Raw genomic sequence first — 23567 nt, 5'->3', positions numbered from 1 at the left:
GGCGTTCCACAGGAGCCGCAGACCGTGGCATTTCCAGTATGGCGTATTGGTGGGAGTGTCAGGTTCAAATTCCCACTTGGCCGTGAAGCTCACTGAAGGGGGGGACGACCTTGGGCCGGTTCACTGCCTCTCAGCCTACTTACCTCACTGGGTTGTTGTGGGTATTAAATGAGGAGGGGGAGAAGACCCATGTACGCCACCTGGGGGGGGGAGGTGGGGCCGAAATGGCGATGAACAAAAGGTCTTCAACACAGAATTCGGTTTTGGAAGCACCTCGGCTTTCGGATTTCATTTTTCATCCGGTTTCTAGCCCGTCTAATCCTGGCTGAACCTGTTGAAATCTCTAAAGCAGAGGAGTCTGGGTGGCATCTGTAGCGCTCTGAGAGCCATGCTTTTGTATTCCCCTTTTTTACAGCTCCCCCCGAGTAGCGCGAGCAGCTAAAAAACAATAAAAGTAAAGGGACCCCTGACCATTAGGTCCAGTTGCGACCAACTCTGGGGTTGCGGCGCTCATCTCGCTTTACTGGCCGAGGGAGCCGGCATACAGCTTCCGGGTCATGTGGCCAGCAGGACTAAGCCGCTTCTGGCGAACCAGAGCAGTGCACGGAAATGCCGTTTACCTTCCCGCCGGAGCGGTACCTATTTATCTACTTGCACTTTGACCTGCTTTCGAACTGCTAGGTTGGCAGGAGCTGGGACTGAACAACAGGAGCTCACCCCGTTGCGGGGATTCGAACCGCCGAACTTCTGATTGGCAAGCCCAAGAGGATCTGTGGTTTAACCCACAGCGCCACCCGGCAGTTAAAACCTGCAGAATAAATTATTCCAAACAGGAGGGGACACGCATCGCAGGGGATTGCACAATTCTACAATTCTATGACCCCTATGTTTACTTGTATGAGTTTAGCCTGGTCTGCAGAATTCATTTTCCCCCTGCTCTGGGGATGTGGGTCACCTTGTCCTGATTTCAGCCTTTTCTTCTTTAAGTGGGTCGCCTTGTCCCCATTGCAGAGCCCCCCCTTCCACTACTTAAAAGACCGGAGGCCCTCCGAGAGACTTGGCCTTCTCCCAGTCCCACTGTTTCCCCACTCTCTCCCCCAACCCCCTGAGCTTCATTCATATTCCTGGTGGGGCCTCCTTGCTACTTTACACTGCTCCAAACTGCCTGCCCTCTTTGTCCGAGGCCCCCCCAGGCTGGTCAATGGGACCAGAGCGCTCCCTCTGGCCGTCAGCCCTTTCCCTTCCCAGTGGGGAAGTAAAGTGTTTGTGCGTGGCTTTCCAAACTGGCCGCATTGCAAACTGACAGGTGCCACCATTACAAGAAAAAACTGCTCCTTTTCCCTTGTGGGGCACCCAAGAGTCCTTATGTAGGTTCTCCATTGGTAAGAGAAAATAACAGAGGCCAACCAGAGAATATTGAGAAGCTAAGCAGCTAGTAGGCCTGATCTTTATCAAACTGTTGCAACAGGGTCCCCACTCACCACACGCAGGAGGGAGGAGGAACCCAGAACCACGGTGCGCAGGCCCTTAAATAGACTTTTGAAATCGCCACCCTGTAGCTCAAGACCACCCCAAAAAACATAATATGTACATCACAGAAGGAGGCTTGTCTACAGCAGAAAACCCATCTGCCAGGATACCTGATAATGGTCACTGATTGCTTTTACCAGGGCAGCCTGTGCATTCTTTGGTGATGGTAAATACTCAGTTCCTAAATCCAGATCACAAGCTCACCCTATTCATACACAGATACGCCCTTAAGACAGGATTTGTGAGCAAAGAGTCAATGGGGAGGTTTTCCCATATCCTTCCTCCTTGCAGAGGAAAATCTGAGGTCAATTTGGGAGAGTCAAAATGGTTTCAGGACTGTGGTTTTCCTGGTTTTCCTGTACTGTTTCAGACACGTGGTTTATATATTTATGTATGTGTTTGCCTGGTACATTTATGAACATGTATTTTATATATGATGATTCCCATCATCCCTGACCACTGGTCCTGTTAGCTAATTCTCATAACGCCACATAATATTTGTTCCTCGCCTGCCCATTGATATTAAGCATGCCTTCGCTATGCTGCTTACAGCACGTTCCAAAAAATCTATTATTGTTCAGGCAAGTTTCCCCGGCATGTAATTTTGACAAGTGCTTCAACATGTATCATAGAATTGTAGAGTTGGGAGGGACCTCACAGTTCTAGGGATGTGTGGTTGTACTTTTACTTACATTTTGACTTTTTAAGGTCGGCTTAATGCCTGATCTTTTTATAATCATTATTTTGAGTGGATAGTTCATATTGTGCTATCTATAAATAAAATTAAATTTTCTGTTTTTAATCTAAAATATTTATTTAAGCAACCTTAAAATTTCAGGACTTCCCTCCTTCTCTTTCCATGGTTCATTTTGCATAACATAAATCCCTGCACATTTTATATAAACCTTTCAGTATTCCATTATTACATCCATCAAAACTTATTTACACCATTGAATTTATCTGAATGCTGCCAGCGTTTTCAAATGTACACAATTCCCCCCCCCCATATAGTTAATAAACGTTTTCCAGTCTTCTCTAAACATATGTTCTTCTTGTTCTCTTATTCTATATCTGCAAGCTATGCATATTCTACCAGTTTAAGTTGCCATTTTTCTTTGGTTGGGACCTCTCTCATTTTACATTTTGGGGCTAACAAAACACAAGTCACAGCAGTGGCATACATAAATATCCTTTTTTGACACCTGGGAATTTCCACCTGAATTATCCTCAAAGAAAGGGCTCTGTTTTTTGTTTTTGTTTTTTGGAAAAGTGCTTTTAAACATCCCCCCCCCCCAATGCATTATAAATTATTTCCCAATAGTTCATATTGTACTTTTGTAAACGCCTTACAGGTATTGGTGATGAAGCCGTATGTAAGCCCTGTTAAATAAAACGGATAAATGAAATCTTTTCCTTCCTTGCAGTCTGCCATCATCAGCCGTGTCCAGTGCCGGATCGTGGCTTTGGATCTGAGAGGACATGGTAAGGAATCCTTTCAGAAATCAAAGGCGACTCTTTTTTTGGTACTGCTGTGGGTTTTTCTCTCCACAGCCAACCACCCCCTCTACTCCCTGACCTTAAATGGCAGTTCTCTCCGAAGGATTCATTAAAAGATTATATCGAGCCATCGAGCCCCACCTAGTGTGGTTAAATTATTTTAGTCCAAAAAGGTTTCACTCTGCCGTTCGCCCAAAAGGCTCTTGCGATTGCCAAGACACAGGTAGTCTTTTTTTAATGCACACAACAATTCAATAAAACAAGTAGACATTAACATTGCAAAATGCAGGCAGCAGGTCTCAGCAACAGCTCAGTTGGTCAAAGGCTTTCCTAAATGGGAAGGTTCGGATCAGCCTTTGACAACAAGCCTGTCTTTTTGTGCACCGCTTTGAGGTTTTTGTTTTTGTTTAACTTATAAATAAAGTTAATAAAATAAATAAACTTAGCTCCTAATTATGGAACTCCCATAGGAGGCAGGTGTAATAAGAGTCAAAAGGGGTCTTTCTCTGGGCCTCTGGCAGAGCACAATTGAAAGCCCTTACCGGCTAGCTAAATGACAGAGACCAGACCAGAATTCTAGTGAAAAGCAAGCCTGGTCTTTATTAAAAGCTGTTGCAACAGGGTGCTCCCCCCACATGCAGGAGAGAGGAGGAGGACCCAGAACAAAGGTGTGCCCGCCCTTATATAGACATTTTAAATTGCCCGCCCTGGAGTCCAAGACCACCCCCAGAAACATCAAACCTACATCACAGAAGAGGCGGTCTACAACAGAAATCTGAGTGCATTGTTTTTACCCTGTCTGCCAGGTTACTTGTTAATGGTCATTTGACTGGATTACCTGGGCAGCATGGCCAGTCTTTTGTAATGATAATACTTAATTCCTTAGCCAGGTCACAGACTCACCCTATTCACACCTTAAATGTGCCCTTAAGGCAGGATTTGTGAGGACAGAGAGAATGGGGAGGTTTCTGCATTTCCTTTGACCTTGTAGAAAATATTGGAGATGACTGAAAGAGTCAAAATGGATCTAGGACTTTTCCTATGGGTTTCAGACATGTGGTTTATATGTTTATATATGTGTTTGCTTGGTACATTTATGAACGTTCATGATATATTTATAAGACCTGAAAATTCTTATAACACAGGGATGACCACCAAGCTGTTGTTGTTGTTTAGTCGTTTAGTCGTGTCCGACTCTTTGTGACCCCATGGACCAGAGCACGCCAGGCACTCCTGTCTTCCACTGCCTCCCGCAGTTTGGTCAAACTCATGTTTGTAGCTTCGAGAACACTGTCCCACCATCTCGTCCTCTGTCGTCCCCTTCTCCTTGTGCTTTCCCAACATCTTTCCCAACATCTTTCCCAACATCAGGGTCTTTTCCAGAGAGTCTTCTCTCATGAGGTGGCCAAAGTTTTGGAGCCTCGGCTTCAGGATCTGTCCTTCCAGTGAGCACTCAGGGCTGATTTCCTTCAGAATAGATAGGTTTGATCTTCTTGCAGTCCATGGGACTCTCAAGAGTCTCCTCCAGCACCAGAATTCAAAAGCATCAATTCTTCGGCGATCAGCCTTCTTTATGGTCCAGCTCACTTCCATACATCACTGCTGGGAAAACCAGAGCTATAACTAGATGGACCTTTGTTGGCAAGGTGATGTCTCTGCTTTTTAAGATGCTGACCACCAAACTACAGTGGTGCCTCGCAAGATGAAATTAATCTGTTCCGCGAGTCTCTTCGTCTTGCGGTTTCTTCGTCTTGCGAAGCACGGCTATTAGCAGCTTAGCGGCTATTAGCAGCTTAGCAGCTATTAACGGCTTAGCGGCTTTAAGAAAAAGGAAACAAACTCGCAAGAACTCACAAGACATTTCGTCTTGCGAAGCAAGCCCATAGGGAAATTCGTCTTGCGGAACGACTCAAAAAACGTCTTGCGAGGTACCACTGTAGATGGCTTTAAAAGAGGATTAGGCAAATTTATGGAGGAAAGGAGAGCTATCGAGGACTACAAGCCATGCTATCTATGCTCTGTCTCCACAGTTTGGGGGCAGCAGTGCTTCTGAACAGTGTTTGAAATTTGCCAGGCACGTTTTGTGACCAAGTGAAGATGCCCCGGGTACCAGGATGGCACCTGGTGTCTTTTCCACCTGGTCGTGTATTCCTGAGGATACTTGGATCTTGGCTGTTTCCACACACTAGCAACACATCCTGCAGAATTCTGTCCATTGTATTTTATCTGCACAATCGGAATGAATTGTGAGGACGGCCTGCTGAGGGCCTGAAGGGCCCAGCCTTTGCGTCTCTCCATCTGGCCTGAGGCGGGGCCTGACAGGCTCTTAAGGACTGCTGCTGCTGCTCAGCAGAGAGGGCTGTTGTAAACAAAATCTGCCCTTATTCCCTTATGGGGTATCCAAGAGCCTGTATAGAGTCCTTAAGTGGGTTTCCTCTTGGTAGGAGAAAATAACAGAGGCCAACCAGAGAACATTGAGAAGCAAAGCAGCTAGTAAGCCTGATCTTTATTGATCTGTTGCAACAGGGTCCTCACTCACCACACGCAGGAGGGAGGAGGAACCCAGAACAATGGCGCACAAGGCCATATAATGACATTTTAAATTCCCTGCCCTGGAGCTCAAGACCACCCCTCCATACATCATACATACATCACAGAAAGGGATATAACCCAAGACCACCCCCCACAAACATCATACCTGCATCACAGAAAAGGCGGTCTACAACAGAAATTTGAATGTCTGCCAGGTTATCTGATTGCCTTTCCTGGTAGTCTGGCGATTCCTTTGAAATGGGGATTACTAAATTCCTGTAACAAGGAAGGTTTTTTCACCTCCTCCCTCCTTGCAGAGAAACATTTGGTCAGTTTGGGAGTCTAAATGGTTTCAGAACTGTCTTCCTGTGCTTCTTCAGACATGTGGTTTACATATTTATGTTCGTGTTTGCTTGGTACATTTATGAACATTTATTATATACTTAAGACCTTAAAATTCTTATAACAGGGCTCCTCTTTTAAATTGTTTTAAATTTCTGCCAGTGTTGTTTTAAATGAGACCACCTTGGCTGTGAGCCCTGGAAGACCCGCACCCTGCCTTGCTGGCGCTTTCCTATCTGGCCTGGGAGAGCTGGACTGACTCCAGCTACAAAAGCTGAGGCTGTTGAACAGATTACAGTGGTGCCTCGCAAGACGAAATTAATTCGTTCCGCAAGTTTTTTCTTCTTGCGAGTTTTTCGTCTTGCGAAGCACGGTTTCCCATAGGAATGCATTGAAAATCAATTAATGCGTTCCTAGGGAAACCGCCTTCAGACCAGGTCCGGGGACAGTCTGTCCCCCGACCTCTTCTGAAGGCTGGGGGGGGGGGACAAGGGCTTTTCTTCCCACCCCCAGCCTTCAGAAGGCTGTTCTGAAGGCTGGTGGTGGGAAGAAAAGCCCTTCTTCCCACCTCCCGCCCCGCAAGCTCCGGGGACAGGAGGGCTTTGCTGCCGACCGCCAGCATTTTAAAAGCCCCTGCTGTCCCGGGACGATTTTAAAATGCTGGCGGGCGGGAGCGAAGTCTCTGCTGTCCCGGGGAGATTTTAAAATGCTGGGGGTCGGGAGCGAACACTTCGCTGCCGACCCCCAGCATTTTAAAATCTCCCCGAGACAGCAGAGAAGTCTCTGCTGTCCCGGGGAGATTTTAAAATGCTGGCGGGCTCCTGCCATAGGCGCACGTCACCTCTCCAGCCGGGAGAGGGTCGCAGGGGGCTGCTTCTCTGCTGTCCCGGGGAGATTTTAAAATGCTGGGGGTCGGCAGCGAACGCTTCGCTCCCGCCCGCCAGCATTTTAAGATCGCCCGGGGCAGCGGAGAAGTCTCCGCTGTCCCGGGAAGGCAGGCGGGGGGGGAGCAAAGACTTTTGCCCCCCCGCCGGCCTTCAGAAGAGGTCCAGGACCTCTTCTGAAGGCCGACTGTGGGCGAAAGTCTTTGCTCCTGACCGCCAGCAATTTAAAACAGGTCCCCGGAGATTTCCCTATGGGCTTTCGTCTTGCGAAGCAAGCCCATAGGGAAATTCGTCTTGCGAAGCGCCTCCAAAACAGAAAACCCTTTCGTCTTGCGGGTTTTCCGTCTTGCGAGGCATTCGTCTTGCGGGGCACCACTGTATTGGGCTCGTGTATTTGTTCATGGGAGGTTGAGAGAGCTTCTTACTGTTATTGATATTATTGTATCTTTAGTTTTAGATCTTATGATTTATGTGGAAATTGTTTCCATTTGGTTGTGTACTTTTTGATGTGCTTTATTTTTTGTTTACGACTTCAGTAGTGTTTGTAATTATGTAAATCTTGTTATGTTGTAAGCTGCCTTGAATATTGTTTCAGTTATGGAAAGGCACTATACAAATGAAATAATGATGATGATGAATTTCAGGAACCAAAATGTCATATCGCGAGTCGTACTTAGAGGCTTTGTTAGACTAAAGCAGCATATGAATTTTGTCAAACGGATTAAGTAAAAGAAATCCGCTTTCCTTTGCAGGTGAGACAAAAGTTAGGAACCCAGAAGACCTCTCTGCAGAGACGATGTCCAAGTAGGTTGTTCCGTAGTCTAGTCTTGCTGTGCTTGGTTTTCTCAGCCGTATAAAGACAACCCATTCTGAGGTGCCCTTGATTTTGACGAGGACTTAAGAGTGAAGTTGGAAGACCTGAGACTGGCCCTTAAGCATCCGTCAAAGCGATAAAACTCTCTCTGTGCTAAAAAGTGTCCTGGCTTTGGGCATTTGGCTATCTGCCTAGCAGTTCGAAAGCACGCCAGTGCAAGTAGATAAATAGGTACCGCTTCGGCAGGAAGGTAAACGGTGTTTCCGTGCGCTGCTCTGGTTCGCCAGAAGCGGCTTAGTCATGCTGGCCACATGACCTGGAAGCTGTACGCCGGCTCCCTCTGCCAATAAAGTGAGATGAGCGCTGCAACCCCAGAGTCGGTCACGACTGGATCTAATGGTCAGGGGTCCAAGCACGCCAGTGCAAGTAGATAAATAGGTATCGCTGTGGCGGGAAGGTAAACAGCGTTTCTGTGCGCTCTGGTTTCTGTCACGGTGTCCCGTTGCACCAGAAGCGGTTTAGTCCTGCTTGCCACATGACCCGGAAAGCTGTCTGTGGACAAACGCCGGCTCCCTCGGCCCGAAAGCAAGATGAGAGCCGCAACCGCATAGTCGCCTTGGACTGGACTTAATCGTCCAGGGGTCCTTTATCTTTTACCTTACCTGGTCCTCAGCTGTAGCCCAACCGTTCTTGGGCCAGGCTCTTTGAAATTCGTTCATCTACCCACCCTGCAAATTTATTTTCTTGAGTCTCCAGAGAGCTGCCTTGCGAAGGTGACAGAGTCCTTCACGCTGGCAGGGACATCTGCCTCCTTGCAGGGCGGCCATCTGTGAAGCCACCAACAGCCACTTGCTCTGTTTTGGTCTAAAAGCAGCAGCTCTGCCAAACACAGCAGTTTGCGGCGTTTGTGCGTCAGCACCGGGGTCTTGGAGAGATCCCTTCTGCAAAGACTTTCCCCCGATAGCGGCCTGGAGCGAGAGATTTTGACAAACGGCTGTTGCTAACTTGTTTAAAAAAAATAATCTAGGCTACCTTTCGTCCGAGCATCTTTCTGGACTAAATCTAGGCCTATTTTTTCCAAGGGCAAAGCGGGTTTTGTGTAAGAGAGACAAATGCAGTATCTTAAATCCAACTCCAGGTTTATAGGGAGACAATTGTGCTTTTGCCAACTTTTTCCAAAAATCAGAACGGGAGAGGATGTTTGCACTTACCTATTATTTTCTGATTTACAGGCAACTCCCCATATGCACAAGGGGTTGCGTTCCATGTCATTGCACCTTTTGTGGGAAATCGGAAATCCATTAAAAAAAGCCTGCAGACACCCCATTCGGCCTTTTAGTGTTGTTTCAGTGTCATCTTTATGACGTTTCTGGGTCACTTCTGGTTCAGTGTTGTGCCTCGGTCATGCCTAAAATGGGAGTTCTCTGTTCAGTGGTACCTTGGTTTTCAAACTTAATCTGTTCTGGAAGTCCATTTCAATACCAAAGTGTGAGGAGATCGCCTTCCAACTGTTCACGGGTGTCGAGCTCCTGAGGAACGTGAGGGAAAGCTGCTGTGGTCCCTCTTCTCCCTCGGAAGCGTAGGTGCTCAGGGGCGTTTAGCACCCCAGGACAGAAAATGTGGGTGCCCTTGCTTGCCTCTCCCGCCAGGCTCTGCTATGTCTCCGCCTTCGTGCAGGCTTTGGAAAATGGCGGTCGTTTTTCGGTGACAATAAACAGGCCCTCGCTTCTTCCTCCTTGAAAGCAGCCAAACGAAAAAGAATTACAGTGGTACCTTGGTTCTTAAACTTAATCCGTTCCGGAAGTCCGTTCCAAAACCAAAGCGTTCCAAAACCAAGGCGCGCTTCCCCATAGAAAGTAATGCAATACGAATTAATCCGTTCCGGACTTTTAAAAACAACCCCTAAAACAGCAATTTAACATGAATTTTACTATCTAACGAGACCACTGATCCATAAAATGAAAGCAGTAATCAGTGTTCTGTACTATAAAATAAATAAGACAGTATTGTAGATGATAAAAGTTAAAATTAATTTCCCCCTTAACCTGCACTGATGATAGTCATTGTTTGGATGGAGGGCTTTTATCCATTTCTGCAATCACACAATCAATCAATCAATCAATCAGTAGCTGAACTGGGTTCCACACAGTCATAAAAACAAATTAACCGAAAAAAACCTCAAAAACAAAAACACAAAATAAATAGCAAAAACAAAAGCACCAAACTTAATCCGTTCCGGAAGTCTGTTTGACTTTCGAAATGTTCGAAAACCAAGGTGTGGCTTCTGATTGGTGCAGGCGCCCCGGAAACAGTAGCCGACAGCCGCATTGGATGTTTGGCTTCTGAAAAACGTTTGAAAACACTTCTGGGTTTTCGGTGTTTGGGAACCAAGGCATTTGAGAACCAAGGGACCATTGTATTTGTATGCTAATTTATAGGAATGAATCATTCATGGACCCCTAAGAGCCATCTAATCTAACCCCCTGCAGTGCAGGAATATGCAGGTGGCCCATACGGGAATCGAACCCACAACCTTGGCATTGCCAGTGCCTTGCTGCAAGCAGCTGAGCTGAAACGGTGGTGTAGCCTTTTCAGGCTTTGCCCTGGGGTGGGAAGAGCATTGCACCCGGGGAGAGGGAAATGGGAGTCAAACAGACACTCAAGGGATAATTTCAGAGAAAGAGCTTTATTTCTACCATCCGGGCTTGGTAGAAGAAGCTAGTGTGATAACTTCACAAACAAGCGCAAGTTTTTACAGCCATTGCACTGAGCATATATTCCCCTCCAGTTCCCTCCCCTTTCTCCCCCTTCTCAGGAGCCCTGCCTCTGAGCATGAACAGAACGCTCCTGTCCTGGGACTCCTGGCACCCTTCCCAGAAAAGGGGGTACAGAAACCAAGGGGGTTTGAGAAGCCTTGTGTATCCAAGATTTGTTGCAACTGGATGAGATAAGACTCAGTTCCCAGGCCTGCTTATTCTTGGCATCGACAGAGCCTATTCATTAGCTTTTTGAAGCCTTCTTGTACTGATAAAAAAATAACCTTTTGCTTACGCAGCAGCATCTTGTGAGAAAGCAGAGAAAAGCAGAAGCTGTGGATTTTTTAGAAGAGAGAAAGGGGGAATTTGGTTTTGAGGCCCGGGATGACTTCGGGCCTAGGTGGGGTCACCTGTCTGCACCTCCTACATTGACTCCCAGCTTTTTCTTCAAGGAGCTCAAGGTGACATGCAAACCGTTGACCAATCTAGTTCTGTGTCTCCAACACTGACTGGCAGCAGCTCCCCAGAGTTTCAGACGCGCCTACTGGGAGAGGATTTCCGCTTGCAAAGCAGATGTTCTGTCTCTGAGCTCTGGCCCATGCAAGTAAATAAGGGATCACTCAGGAGGTTGAGCCGGAGACTCTTAATCTCGGGGTTGCGGGTTCGAGTGCCGCCCTAGTCAAAAGATCCCTGGTTTGCAGCGGGTTGGACTAGATGGCTCTCGGGGGTCCTTTCCTGTTCGACCATTCTGTGATTCCAAGCATTATCCTGTGTGCAAGGAAGGAGCAACCTTTCTTTTTTGCAGGGACGTCGGAAGTGTGGTGGAAGCCATGTACGGGGACCTCGCCCCGCCCATCATGCTGATTGGCCACAGCATGGGTGGGGCTATCGCCGTGCACACGGCAGCGTCCAACCTGGTGCCCAGTTTGCTGGGCCTCTGCATGATTGACGTAGTGGAAGGTAAGAGTCGGCGTCACTTGCCGCTTGTTCCCTCGATTCCTTTCCTCTTACTCAGCCATTAGTCTTGCTGCCATTCAGAATTTATCTGAATGCTACCAGTCTTTCCATATACAGTGGTGCCTCGCAAGACGAAAAGAATCCGTTCTGTGATTCTCTTCGTCTAGCGGTTTTTTCGTCTTGTGAAGCAAGCCCATTGAAGGATTAGTGGATTAGTGCTATTAGCGGCCTTTAGCGGCTTATCTGCTGATCGGATCAGCTGATAAGTGGCTTAGCGGCTTAGAAAAAGGGGGGGGGGAGGAAAAAACCAGCAGGAACTCGCAAGACATTGTCGTCTTGCGAAGCAAGCCCATAGGAGATTCGTTTTGCGAAGCACCTCCAAAACGGAAAACTCTTTCGTCTAGCGAGTTTTCCGTCTTACAAGGCATTCGTCTTGCAGGGCACCACTGTATTCAATAAACATCTTCCAATCTTCTTTGGACGCACCATATTTTTCACTCTATAGGACGCACTTTCCCCCCTCCAAAAATGAAGGGGAAATGTGTGTGCGTCCTATGGGGCGAATGCAGGCTTTCGCTGAAGCCTGGAGAGTGAGAGGCATCGGTGCACACCGACCCCTCTTGCTCTCCAGGCTTCAGGAAGCTATCTGCAAGCCTTGGGAGCTCGGCGGGAGTGCACACCGGGCTCCCAAGGCTTGCGGATAGCAGCCTGCATCCTGAAGCCTGGGGCGCACTGAGCAAGGTGCGTTCGCCCAAAGCCTCCGGAGCCCAGCGGAAGTTCCCGCCGGGCTCCCCAGGCTTGCGGATAGCAGCCTCCAAACCCGACCTGGTTTGGAGGCTGGCGGTGGGGAAAGCAGCACTCCCCCCCCCCGCCAGCCCCAAAGAGCAGGTCGAAAGGAACCCAAAGCCTCCAGAGCCCAGCGGGAACTTCTGCTGGGCTCTGGAGGCTTCGGGTGAACACACCTTGAACACACAGAACGCACCTTGACTTAGAGGGGGAGAACAAGACATTTTCCCCCCCCTGTTCTCTCCCTCCTATGGTCCGGTGCGTCCAATAGAGCGAAAAATACGGTATGTTCTTGTTCTCTTATTCTATATGTTAGGTCTGCAAAGCAGCTCATATTCTGTTGGCTTTAGTTGCCATTCTTCTTTAGTTGGGACCTAGGCAGTTTTTCTATTTAAATCATGAGGCCTAGAAACTTTTTTTAAAAAAGCAAGTAAGTTTCTAGACCTCATGATTCAAAAGGAAACACTGCTATAAGGATAGGGGGAGCATGAATGGGCACCCTTGATTTCATCCCAGTCACAGTTATGTAGGTTTGGATATCATCTCCTCTGTAAAACACTGGTTTGCTTCATGCCAGATTCTCCCCCTTTCTTGTTCATAGGCACAGCCATGGATGCCCTCAACAGCATGCAGAATTTCCTTCGGAGTCGTCCAAAGACATTCAAATCTCTGGAGAACGCCATCGAATGGAGGTAAAGGGGAAACTTTGCGCAACTTACGCAGCCCATTGCAAAGGGAGCCCATTTACAGCCCATTTACTAGGAAAGCAATTCATTCTCTCTCTATATATACAGTGGTACCTCAGGTTAAGTACTTAATTTGTTCCGGAGGTCCGTTCTTAACCTGAAACTGTTCTTATCCTGAAGCACCACTTTAGCTAATGGGGCCTCCCGCTGCTGCCGTGCCGCTGGAGCACGAGTTCTCATCCTGAAGCAAAGTTCTTAACCTGAAGCACTATTTCTGGGTTAGCGGAGTCTGTAACCTGAAGCATATGTAACCTAAAGCGTATGAAACCTGAGGTACCACTGTATATATATATATTTTTAATTAAATTTCCTATTTTACAATTTCAAGTAAACATTTTACAAACTTTAAAATATCCAGTGACTTCCCTTCTTCTCTTTCCATGGTTCATTTTACATATCATACACCCCTGAGTATTTTACTACAGTGGTACCTCGGGTTACATACGCTTCAGGTTACATGCGCTTCAGGTTACACACTCCGCTAACCAAGAAATAGTGCTTCAGGTTAAGAATTTTGCTTCAGGATAAGAACAGAAATCGGGCACCGGTGGCGCGGCAGCAGCAGGAGGCCCCATTAGCTAACGTGGTTCTTCAGGTTAAGAACAGTTTCAGGTTAAGAACAGACCTCCAGAACGAATTAAGTTCTTAACCCGAGGTACCACTGTATAGGCATTCAAATCAGTTTTCCACTTTTACATCCATCAAAAATGATTTGCTCTGTTGAATCTATCTTAATGCTGCCAGCGTTTTCAGCTGCATACAGTTATTTTCCAGGTATTCAATAAATGTTTTCAAGTCTTCTTCAAACGTATGTGTTTGCTCTTTTATTCTATATGTTAAATCTGCAAGTTCTGCATATTCCATCAACTTCAGTTGCCCATCCTCTTGGGTTGGGACTCTACCTTTCCATTTTGGGGCTAACAGAACACGGGCCGCAGTTGTTGCGTACATAAATAACCTTTTCTGACACCTGGGAATTTCACTCTGAGTTATCCCAAACGAAAAGGACTTCGTTTTTTGAGGAAAGTAATTTTAAAAGTTTTCTTTCAGTTCATTATAAATAATTTCCCAATACCCTTTAACTTTTTCCACATGTGGAAGAACGCTCCCTCTACCTCTTTACACTTCCAACACTAATCTGATTCTGTTCTATAAATCTTAGCCAACCTACTCGGACTTTACCATCTATGAATCATTTTTAAATAGCTCCCTTTTAATGAATAGCATGCTGTCAATTTCTGGTCACTTTCTCTGAGTTTCTCCCAGAGGTTAAGATCTGTATTGTGATCTGTATCTATTACCCAGTATGTCATTGAAGGGACGCGGGTGGCTCTGTGGGTTAAACCACAGAGCCTAGGACTTGCTGATCAGAAGGTCGGCGGTTCGAATCCCCGTGATGGGGTGAGCTCCTGTTGCACGGTTCCTGGTCCTGCCAACCTAGCAGTTCGAAAGCGCGTCAAAGTGCTAGTAGATAAATAGGAACCGCTCCGGTGGGAAGGTAAATGGCATTTCCGTGTGCTGCTCTGGTTCGCCAGAAGCGGCTTAGTCCTGCTGGCCACATGACCCGGAAGTTGTCTGCAGACAAATGCCAGCTCCCTCGGCCAATAAAGCGAGATGAGTGCCGCAACTCCAGAGTCGGTCACGACTGGACCTAATGGTCAGGGGTCCCTTTACCTTTATGTCATTGAAGCTTTAACAAGCTCGTCTTTTATTTCCCATTCCAATAAAAAATTACACATTTTAGACATAAGTTTATCCTGATTTTGCAGGAGTTCTTTTTCAAATTGTGAACTTTGGTCCAAAAATCCATTTTTTCTATCTAATTTAAACATATCATGTAACTGGTGATACTGCAAACAATCCGTAACTTGGCTCCATAGGTTTTCCATTGGTTTTAAAATCTAGCTGTTCCCTGTAGGGAAAGTGATTCTTTGCTTGCAGAGCTCTGCTAAAAAGCTGCAGGCAGTAACCAGGGTGGATTTGATTTAAATCAAATCGATTTCAATCACAATTTCAATCACTAGTCAGTAAGACTTGATTTAAATCTTTTTTTACATAAAGACTCATTCTTGCTGGTATAATCTTAATATTTACAACCAGATGAAGGTTTCATTTTTGGAATAATACATTTTCAGAGTAGTTTTTACAGTTATATCAAAAATTACTGATTTGGTTATACTATTAGAAATACACTGACATAATTATGAAATTATTGCGAGGTTTAATAAGTTACCTGTTTATATTTGGACAACTTTTCTGCTGTACTTTATTGGAAGGAGAAAAATAACCATTTCCTTAATAACGATTGAAACAATTTATTGAACTAAAACAATAACACTATAGCATATGTATCCATGTTTGTTAACTGATGTGGTTAATTAAAAAAAACAAACAAAAAACGGACAAACCTTAGACTGAGTTTTAGCAGACATGAAAAACTTAAAACAAATCCTTATTTCCTGAAGAATAGCCTTTGGACTATAATGTAACTTAAATAGAAAACGATCTTTAAAAAGATTTGCCCTCCAAACACATTTTTTTAAAAATCCAATTTAAATCCAAAAAATCCAATTTAAATCCAAAATAAAAATAAATAAATTGATTTTTATCCACCCTGGCAGTAACTAACCCTCATCTAATGGCTGTTTCCTTTTCTCTTTCTCTAGTGTAAAGAGCGGACAGATACGGAATCTTGAATCTGCCAGGGTTTCTATGGTTGGCCAAGTCAAACAGTAAGTCGTGCCTTCTTCAGTTGCCGTTTATCGTCTCTTTCTGCCCCGTTTTCGTACATGGATGTGTGAAATGGTGGCGGGAGCTTCTCATCATGGCTGCGACATTCCCGCAGGAGCCGATCTTCTGGGGTTTGGATTGCAACTTAACAGTGTGTGTGCTCTCCCCAAAATCCCTCTGAGGAATCCCAGTCAGGTAGTTTAGATTTTTATTTTCCTTTTTTTTGGGGGGGGGTGTCTGTAGATAACATCAAAGGCAGCATAGGGTTATCAGCCACAGCAGAAGGAGCAAAAGTCGGTTGAAGTTAAATCCTTCGAAGACAGAGGTCCTCTGGCTGGGGCGGGACGATATGGGATTGGGGGGGCAACTCCCATCTCTTGTGGGGGCACAATTAGTGCCAGCACCGTTCGTTAAGAGTTTGGGTGTAATCTTTGACACCTCCCTTTCCATGGAGGCGCAGATTACAGCTATAACAAAGGTGGCATTTTTTCATCTCCGCCAAGCTAAGCAGTTGGCTCCTTACCTCTCTCGCCCTGACCTAGCCACTGTGATCCACACGATGGTCACCTCCAGACTGGATTACTGTAACTTGTTCTACGTGGGGCTGCCCTTGAGACTGACCCAGAAACTCCAGTGGGTGCAGAATGCCGCGGTGAGACTCCTTACGGGGTCTTCGCTGCGAGATCACATTCACCCGGTGCTATACCAGCTGCACTGACTCCCAGTGGAGTACAGGATCAGGTTTAAGGTGCTGGTTTTAACCTTCAAAGCCCTATACGGCCTAGGACCCTCGTATCTACGGGACCGCCTCTCCTGGTATGCCCCACAGAGGAACTTACGGTCTTCCAAATAAAAACATCCTGAAGGTCCCAGGCCACAGAGAGGTTAGGCTGGCCTCAACCAGAGCCAGGGCTTTTTCGGCTGTGGCTCCGATCTGGTGGAACGCTCTGTCCCAAGAGACTAGGGCCCTGCGGGACTTGACATCTTTCCGCAGGGCCTGCAAGACAGAGCTGTTCCACCAGGCCTTTGGCCAGGGCACAGTCTGACTCCCTCCTTTGGCAATCTTCACAGAACTCCATCCCAATGGTTGCCATCAATTTGATTTGAAGTAATTTTTTAATGAAATGATTTTAGAATGTTGTATTATTTTATTGTTGTTAGCCGCCCTGAGCCCGGCTTCGGCTGGGGAGGGCAGGATATAAATAAAAAGTTATTATTATTTATTATTATTATGCGGGCATTGTTTTTAAAAGGCACAACCAAAAAATACTTTAACAATACATACAATTCTGACTCGGAACTTGCCTTCCTTTTGCCGGACGGCCGGGCGCTGTGACTTTTCCTGAAGCGTAGTAGGAATATTGGGGGAGGGGGGCTTGAAAGCCATGTTTTGAGTGGGACCACATTGCAGTCTTCCAAATCCAAACCTTTATCTTTAAATACTTCCATGCCCCTTAATCCCTGTTTACCCATTCTGGGAGAAATTTCCCTTGGGGGTTCAAGTGCAGAGGCTCACAACACTTATCCAGTCGGTCAGACTTTATTCAGTAATGCTTTAGAGGACAGAGACCAGAGAATCTGTGAGATCTTTGCATTACGATGCACTCTATACAGTGGTACCTTGGGTTACAGATGCTTCAGGTTACAGACTCCGCTAACCCAGAAATAGTACCTCGGGTTAAGAACTTTGCTTCAGGATGAGAACAGAAATCATGCGGTGGCGGCAGCTGGAGGCCCCATTAGCTAAAGTGGTGCTTCAGGTTAAGAACAGTTTCAGGTTAAGAATGGACTTCCAGAACGAATTAAGTACTTAACCTGAGGTACCACTGTATTAGTGGAAATGTGGAAAGCTGTTCCATCTCTTCATCCAACCACAGTCCTCAAAAATCAACTTTACTCAGCCGATTTATTTTTGCTGTACAGTCGTAGCTTGGAAGTCGAACGGGTTCCGTTCCAGAAGTCCGTTCGGCTTCCAAAACGTTTGGAAACCAAAGCGCAGCTTCGGATTGGCTGCAGGAAGCTCCTGCAGCCAATCCGAAGCCCCATTGGACGTTTGTCTTCCAAAAGAATGTTCGACAACCGGAACACTCACAAATCAGTCCGGGAGCTAATTTGTTCGGGAGCCAAGGAGTTTGAAATCCAAGGTGCGACTGTGTTTGTTAGAACCCTCCCTGTACCTCATCTGGAGTTGTTTTTCACTCTAGCATTCTGCTATTAGGTTCCTCGCTTAACTGGCTTTTACCAGTTTTGTGGTCAGACTGCAGTCTTGCGTCCATGACGCCGGCCTCACGGACAATAATAATAAAATTTATTTATACCCCACCCTCCCCAGCCAAGGCTGGGCTCAGGGCGGCTAACAACCAATAATAAAAACAAGCTGAATGAATACAACTTAAAAACAAGATTAAAATACAACATTAAAACATTAAAATACAGCCTCATCACAGGAGGAGAAAGGAAAAAAAATGAGGGGGAGGGAATCATAGAATCCTAGAGTTGGAAGAGACCACAAGGGCCATCGAGTCCAACCCCCTGCCAAGCAGGAAACACCATCAGAGCACTCCTGACATATGGTTGTCAAGCCTCTGCTTAAAGACCTCCAAAGAAGGAGACTCCACCACACTCCTTGGCAGCAAATTCCACTGTCAAACAGCTCTTACTGTCAGGAAGTTCTTCCCAATGTTAAGGTGGAATCTTCTTTCTTGTATCAATGAGTTTTTCTTGAATCAATGAGTTTTACAGAAATCCCACATCCTCGTCCAGGGAAGGATGAAATGCATTCTGCCCCCGGGATTCCGGAAACCAAAACTAAAAATTATGGGACCTACATGGGGTGTGATAACTTCAGTTTCCTATGTAATATGCTGGTATTTCCCCCCGTCTCATTAAGGCCAAGGTGGAGCGTTTCAAATTGACTTGGGGGTCTTTTTGTCCAGGTCTCCTTCACTCCTTGTTGTTCCTTTGAACCAGGTGCGAAGGTGCGGCCAGCCCTGGAGGTCCCAAAACCATCGTGGAGGGGATCATAGAGGAGGAGGAAGAGGAGGAGGAAGACGAAAATGGAGAATCCATGAACAAAAGGAAGAAGGATGATGACGCAGAGGTGAGGAAGGCATCTTGTCAGGATTGGGGGAATAACCGCGGGCCTCTGGCTGTTGTTGGGCTGTCAGGCAGGGGTGATGGGGTCAGAGTACAGTGGTACCTTGGGTCACAGACGCTTCAGGTTACAGACACTTCAGGTTACAGACTCCGCTAACCCAGAAATAGTACCTCAGTTAAGAACTTTGCTTCAGGATGAGAACAGAAATCGAACGGCGGTGGTGTGGCCCCATTAGCTAAAGTGGTACCTCAGATTAAGAACAGTTTCAGGTTAAGAACGGACCTCCAGAACAAATTGAGTTCTTAACCAGAGGTACCACTGTATAGCAACATCACAGGTATTCCCCATCCCTGACCCACTGGCTGCCTCTTCTCTCTTTCCCCATGACCTCTGAATACTTCTTTAGCAGCCTAATAATAATAATAATAATGGTAATAATAGTATATTTGTACCCTGCCCATCTGGCTGGCTTCCCCCAGCCACTCTGGGCAGCTCCCAGCAGAATATTTAAAACATGATAAAAGATCAAAGCAGGGTTGCCTACAGATGCCTGGTTACCGTATTTTTCGCCCTATAGGACGCACCGGCCCATAGGACGCACCTAGCTTTTTTTTTGGGGGGGGGGAAATAAAGAAAAATTTTTTTATTTCCCCCCCAGGTTTGCTCAGCCATCCCCAAGCTAGAAGAGGGAGACGGAGCGCTCCGTCTCCCTCTTCTGCCTTCGGGGACAGCCTCCCAAGCCTCCGTGGGGCAGCGGCTTGCCCCGCTGTCCCCCGAGCTTATGGGGCTGGCGATGGGGAGAAGCAAGCTTGCTTCTACCCCCCCCCCGCCAGCCTCCAGATCAGGTCGGGGAATAGCGGGGTGACGGCGCTCCGCCTGCCCTCTATCCCGCGAGCTTGTAGGGCTGGCGGGGGGGGGGGGAGAGAAGCAAGCTTGCTTCTCCCCCCCGCCAGCCTCCAGATCAGGTCGGGGAATAGCGGGGTGGTGGCGCTCCGCCTCCCCGCTGTCCCCCGAGCTTATGGGGCTGGCGATGGGGAGAAGCAAGCTTGCTTCTACCCCCCCCCCCCGCCAGCCTCCAGATCAGGTCGGGGAATAGCGGGGTGACGGCGCTCCGCCTCCCCACTATCCCCCGAGCTTGTGGGCTGCAGGCTGCTGCCCGCAAGCTTTGCGAGCCCGCGGGACATCCCGCCGGGCTTGCAAGGCTTGTGGATAGCTTCCTGAAGCCTGGAGAGCGAGAGGGGTCGGTGCGCACCGACCCCTCTCGCTCTCCAGGCTTCAGCAAAAACCTGCATTCACTCCATAGGACGCACACACATTTCCCCTTCATTTTTGGAGGGGAAAAAGTGTGTCCTATAGGGCGAAAAATACGGTATATACAGGGCTGGTTATGATTTATGAAGCCCTATATGGCTCAGGTCCAGGTTATCTAAAAGACTGTATTTCCCCATAAGAACCTGCCAGAGTTTTGAGAACTTTAGGGAGGCCCTTCAGGGAAAACAGGGTCTTCTCAGCAGTGGCTTCTCCCAGGCAACTTTGAAACTCCCTGCCTGGAGAAGTCAGACTGGCTCCTTCCTTGCTGTCCTCCCGCTGGCAAGTGAAGACCAATAGGCTTTGGGGAACAGACTGTTTTGAATGAAAACAGTCTCATGGGAACAACAACAACATATTATTTATACCCCGCCCAACAACAACAACAATATATTATTTATATCCCGTCCATCTGGCTGGGTTTTCCCAGCCACTCTGGGGGGGCTCCCAACCAAATATTAAAAACCCAATACAGCATTAAACATTAAAAATGTCCCTAAACAGGGCTGCCTTCAGATGTCTTCTAAAAGTCAAGTCGTTGTTTATTTCCTTGACATCTGGTGGGAGGGAGTTCCACAAGGCGGGTGCCACCACCGAGAAGGCCCTCTGCCTAGTTCCCTGTAACCTCACTTCTCTCAAGGAGGGAACCACCAGAAGGCCCTCGGAGCTGGACCTCAGTGTCCGGGTTCAATGATGGGGGTGGAGACGTTCCTTCAGGTATACTAGGCATAAGCCATTTAGGGTTCAAATCCCTGCGACGGGGGTGAGTTCCTGTTGTTCTGTCTGAGCTTCTGCTAACCTAGCAGTTTGAAAGCACACCTGTGCAAGTAGATAAATAGGTACCGCTGTGGCAGGAAGGTGAACGGCATTTCTGTGCGCTCTGGTTTCCGTCACGGTGTCCTGTTGCGCCAGAAACAGTTTAGTCCTGCTGGCCACACGACCTGGAAAGTTGTCTGTGGACAAACGCCGGCTCCCTCGGCCTGAAAGCAAGATGAGTGCTGCAACCCCATAGTCGCCTTTGACTGGACTTAACCGTCCAGGGGTCCTGTACCTTTTACCTTTTATAGGTCAACACCAACACTTTGAATTGTGCTCGGAATAATATTAACTGCAACCTCCCCTCCTCTTACGCTTCCATGGATCCGGTCTGGGATACATCAGGGTTTGGGAAAACATTGCAGCCTTCCTGCACTTCCGGGCTCCATCTCCCATCAGCCTTGCCCCAGCGGTCAGGGATGATGGGAGTTGTAGTCCTCTGGGATCTGGAGGACTGCAACCCAATGCTCGCATGATGTGTTTCTGGCGTTTTAAAGCGGACATTTTCTTTCCCCCCTACCCCACCCTGAAAAAAAGACCAAGAAGGATGTGGCCTACACATGGCGGATTGAGCTGGCGAAAACGGAAACGTACTGGGATGGTTGGTTCCGGGGCCTTTCGAACCTCTTCCTCAACTGCTCTGTTCCCAAGCTGCTGCTTTTGGCCGGTAAGTGTATTTCTTGCTTCACTTTCTTCTGCAAGCCCCACAAAGACACTCCCCCCAAAAAAAATTCCTTGTGGAGAGGCTCCTTGTCACTGTTCACAGGTCAGATTGCCCTGGCTTTGTCTGCCCTGTGAGGGAGGAAGGGTTTTTTTTTTACAGGTAGCATTCTGCAGCCAGGTACTGACCAAAGCAAAGGAAGGATTGAACTCTGATTAATAAGAATACACACAGAGGCTTGAACCAGCAAGACTCTGGGAATGGTGTGTTTAATAATAATTCCTGTCCACCATCCGGCCCAGGTCGTTTTATGCACAAAAGAACTTTTTACACCGTGTTTGTAAGAACCAATCAGATTTCTTCTGAGCATTTCAACAAACCCCTCGTGGGGACAAAGTTACACTACAAAAGCTAATTAAGCTGGCATACTTCTGGGACAAATAGAAGGGGAAGAAATGGAGGCAGTGAGAGATTTTACTTTCTTGGGCTCCATGATCACTGCAGATGGTGACAGCAGTCACGAAATTAAAAGACGCCTGCTTATTGGGAGAAAGGCGATGGCAAGCCTAAACAGCATCTTAAAAAGCAGAGACATCACCTTGCTGACAAAGGTCCGTGTAGTTAAAGCTCTGGTTTTCCCAGTAGTGATGTATGGAAGTGAAAGCTGGACCACAAAGAAGGCTGATCGCCGAAGAATGGATGCTTTTGAATTCTGGTGCTGGAGGAGACTCTTGAGAGTCCCATGGACTGCAAGAAGATCAAATTGATCCATTCTGAAGGAAATCAGCCCTGAGTGCTCACTGGAAGGACAGATCCTGAAGCTGAGACTCCAATACTTTGGCCACCTCATGAGAAGAGAAGACTCCCTGGAAAAGACCCTGATGCTGGGAAAGATGGAGGGCACAAGGAGAAGGGGACGACAGAGGACGAGATGGTTGGACGGTGTTCTTGAAGCTACCAGCATGAGTTTGACCAAACTGCGGGAGGCAGCGGAAGACAGGCGTGCCTGGCGTGCTCTGGTCCAGGGGGTCACAAAGAGTCGGACACGACTAAAAGACTAAACAACAACAAGGTACTACTGGAAGGAATTTTTAATCACCTTCATGTGAAAATCTGTTTCCTGGTCCTGAGATTAATATCCTAAGATTAACATATCAGAAAAGCTACATCAAAGAAACTGCCCACTATCTTTTATGGCCCAGGATGCATGCCTGGCGAAGCAACTGGGCTGCATACGTGACTTGTCAAGAAAGAGAAATGGACAGTAGAGGAAATGGCCAGAGATGCAGAGGGTTGTGGGATTTGATCAGAAATTATTGTCAATGAATCGAACCCAGTCAACGCCATGCTTTCATAGCGGACACAATGGCTTGATGCATATTTTATAATTCCTCATAGTAATCCCATCTGATCCCTACATCTCTGGATATTTGCACTCCTACAAGGTACCGGTCACCTTTTGGGTAGGGAGGAATGGCTGCTCAGGTCCGGACTTGGACGGTCACATTTGCATGGCTGGCTCTTCTCCCGTTTTATTTATTCAGCATTTACAGTGGTACCTCGGTTCTCAAACTTAATCCGTTCCGGAAGTCCATTCCAAAACCAAAGCTTTCCGAAACTAAGTCGCACTTTGCCATAGAAAGTAGTGCAAAAGGGATTCATCCGTTCCAGAAGATTAAAAACCAATCCCTAAAACAGCAATCTAACATGAATTTTACTATCTAATGTGACCATTAATCCACAAAATGAAAGCAATAAACAATGTTAATGGTTCTCTTGCCTTTGCTGCTTTTATCCATTTCTGCTGTCGCACAATCAGTCATTCTGTAGCTGAATTGGGTTCCACACAGTCACAGAAACGAAAAAGCCACACAAACAATAACGCCAATAAATAAATAAATGCAAAAACAAAAGCACCAAATAAAAGCTCCAAATATCACCCCAGGACACTGCAATTAGAAACAGAAGACTTCTGTCGGAATGGTGGGACGCAAATTAGCAGTGCAACACTAAAAACGGAAGAGGAACTTTTCAATTACATTGGCAGGAAGCAAATTAGCAGCGCAACACTAAAAACGGAAGCTCGGGACTGAAAACGGAGCATGTTTGGC

At 47.0% G+C, this 23567-nt stretch overlaps 1 protein-coding gene across 2 annotated transcripts in view; it reads left to right on the top strand.

The window, feature by feature from the left end:
* PPME1 (protein phosphatase methylesterase 1) overlaps window positions 1–23567 on the top strand; it is a 46428-nt gene that overhangs the window by 12142 nt on the left and 10719 nt on the right. For both annotated transcript variants that reach the window (XM_082219470.1, XM_082219471.1), the window contains exons 4-10: window positions 2955–3012; window positions 7538–7589; window positions 11161–11315; window positions 12700–12790; window positions 15511–15576; window positions 18545–18674; window positions 21333–21462. In XM_082219470.1, the coding sequence (XP_082075596.1) occupies window positions 2955–3012; window positions 7538–7589; window positions 11161–11315; window positions 12700–12790; window positions 15511–15576; window positions 18545–18674; window positions 21333–21462 (682 nt within the window). The remainder of the gene's footprint in view (window positions 1–2954; window positions 3013–7537; window positions 7590–11160; window positions 11316–12699; window positions 12791–15510; window positions 15577–18544; window positions 18675–21332; window positions 21463–23567) is intronic.

This window comes from Podarcis vaucheri (genome assembly GCF_965113315.1).
Source record: "Podarcis vaucheri genome assembly, chromosome: 4".
Taxonomy (NCBI): Eukaryota; Metazoa; Chordata; class Lepidosauria; order Squamata; family Lacertidae; genus Podarcis; species Podarcis vaucheri.
The sequence above is the reverse complement of the archived record's forward strand: the minus strand, read 5'-3'. Positions and strand labels throughout refer to the sequence as shown.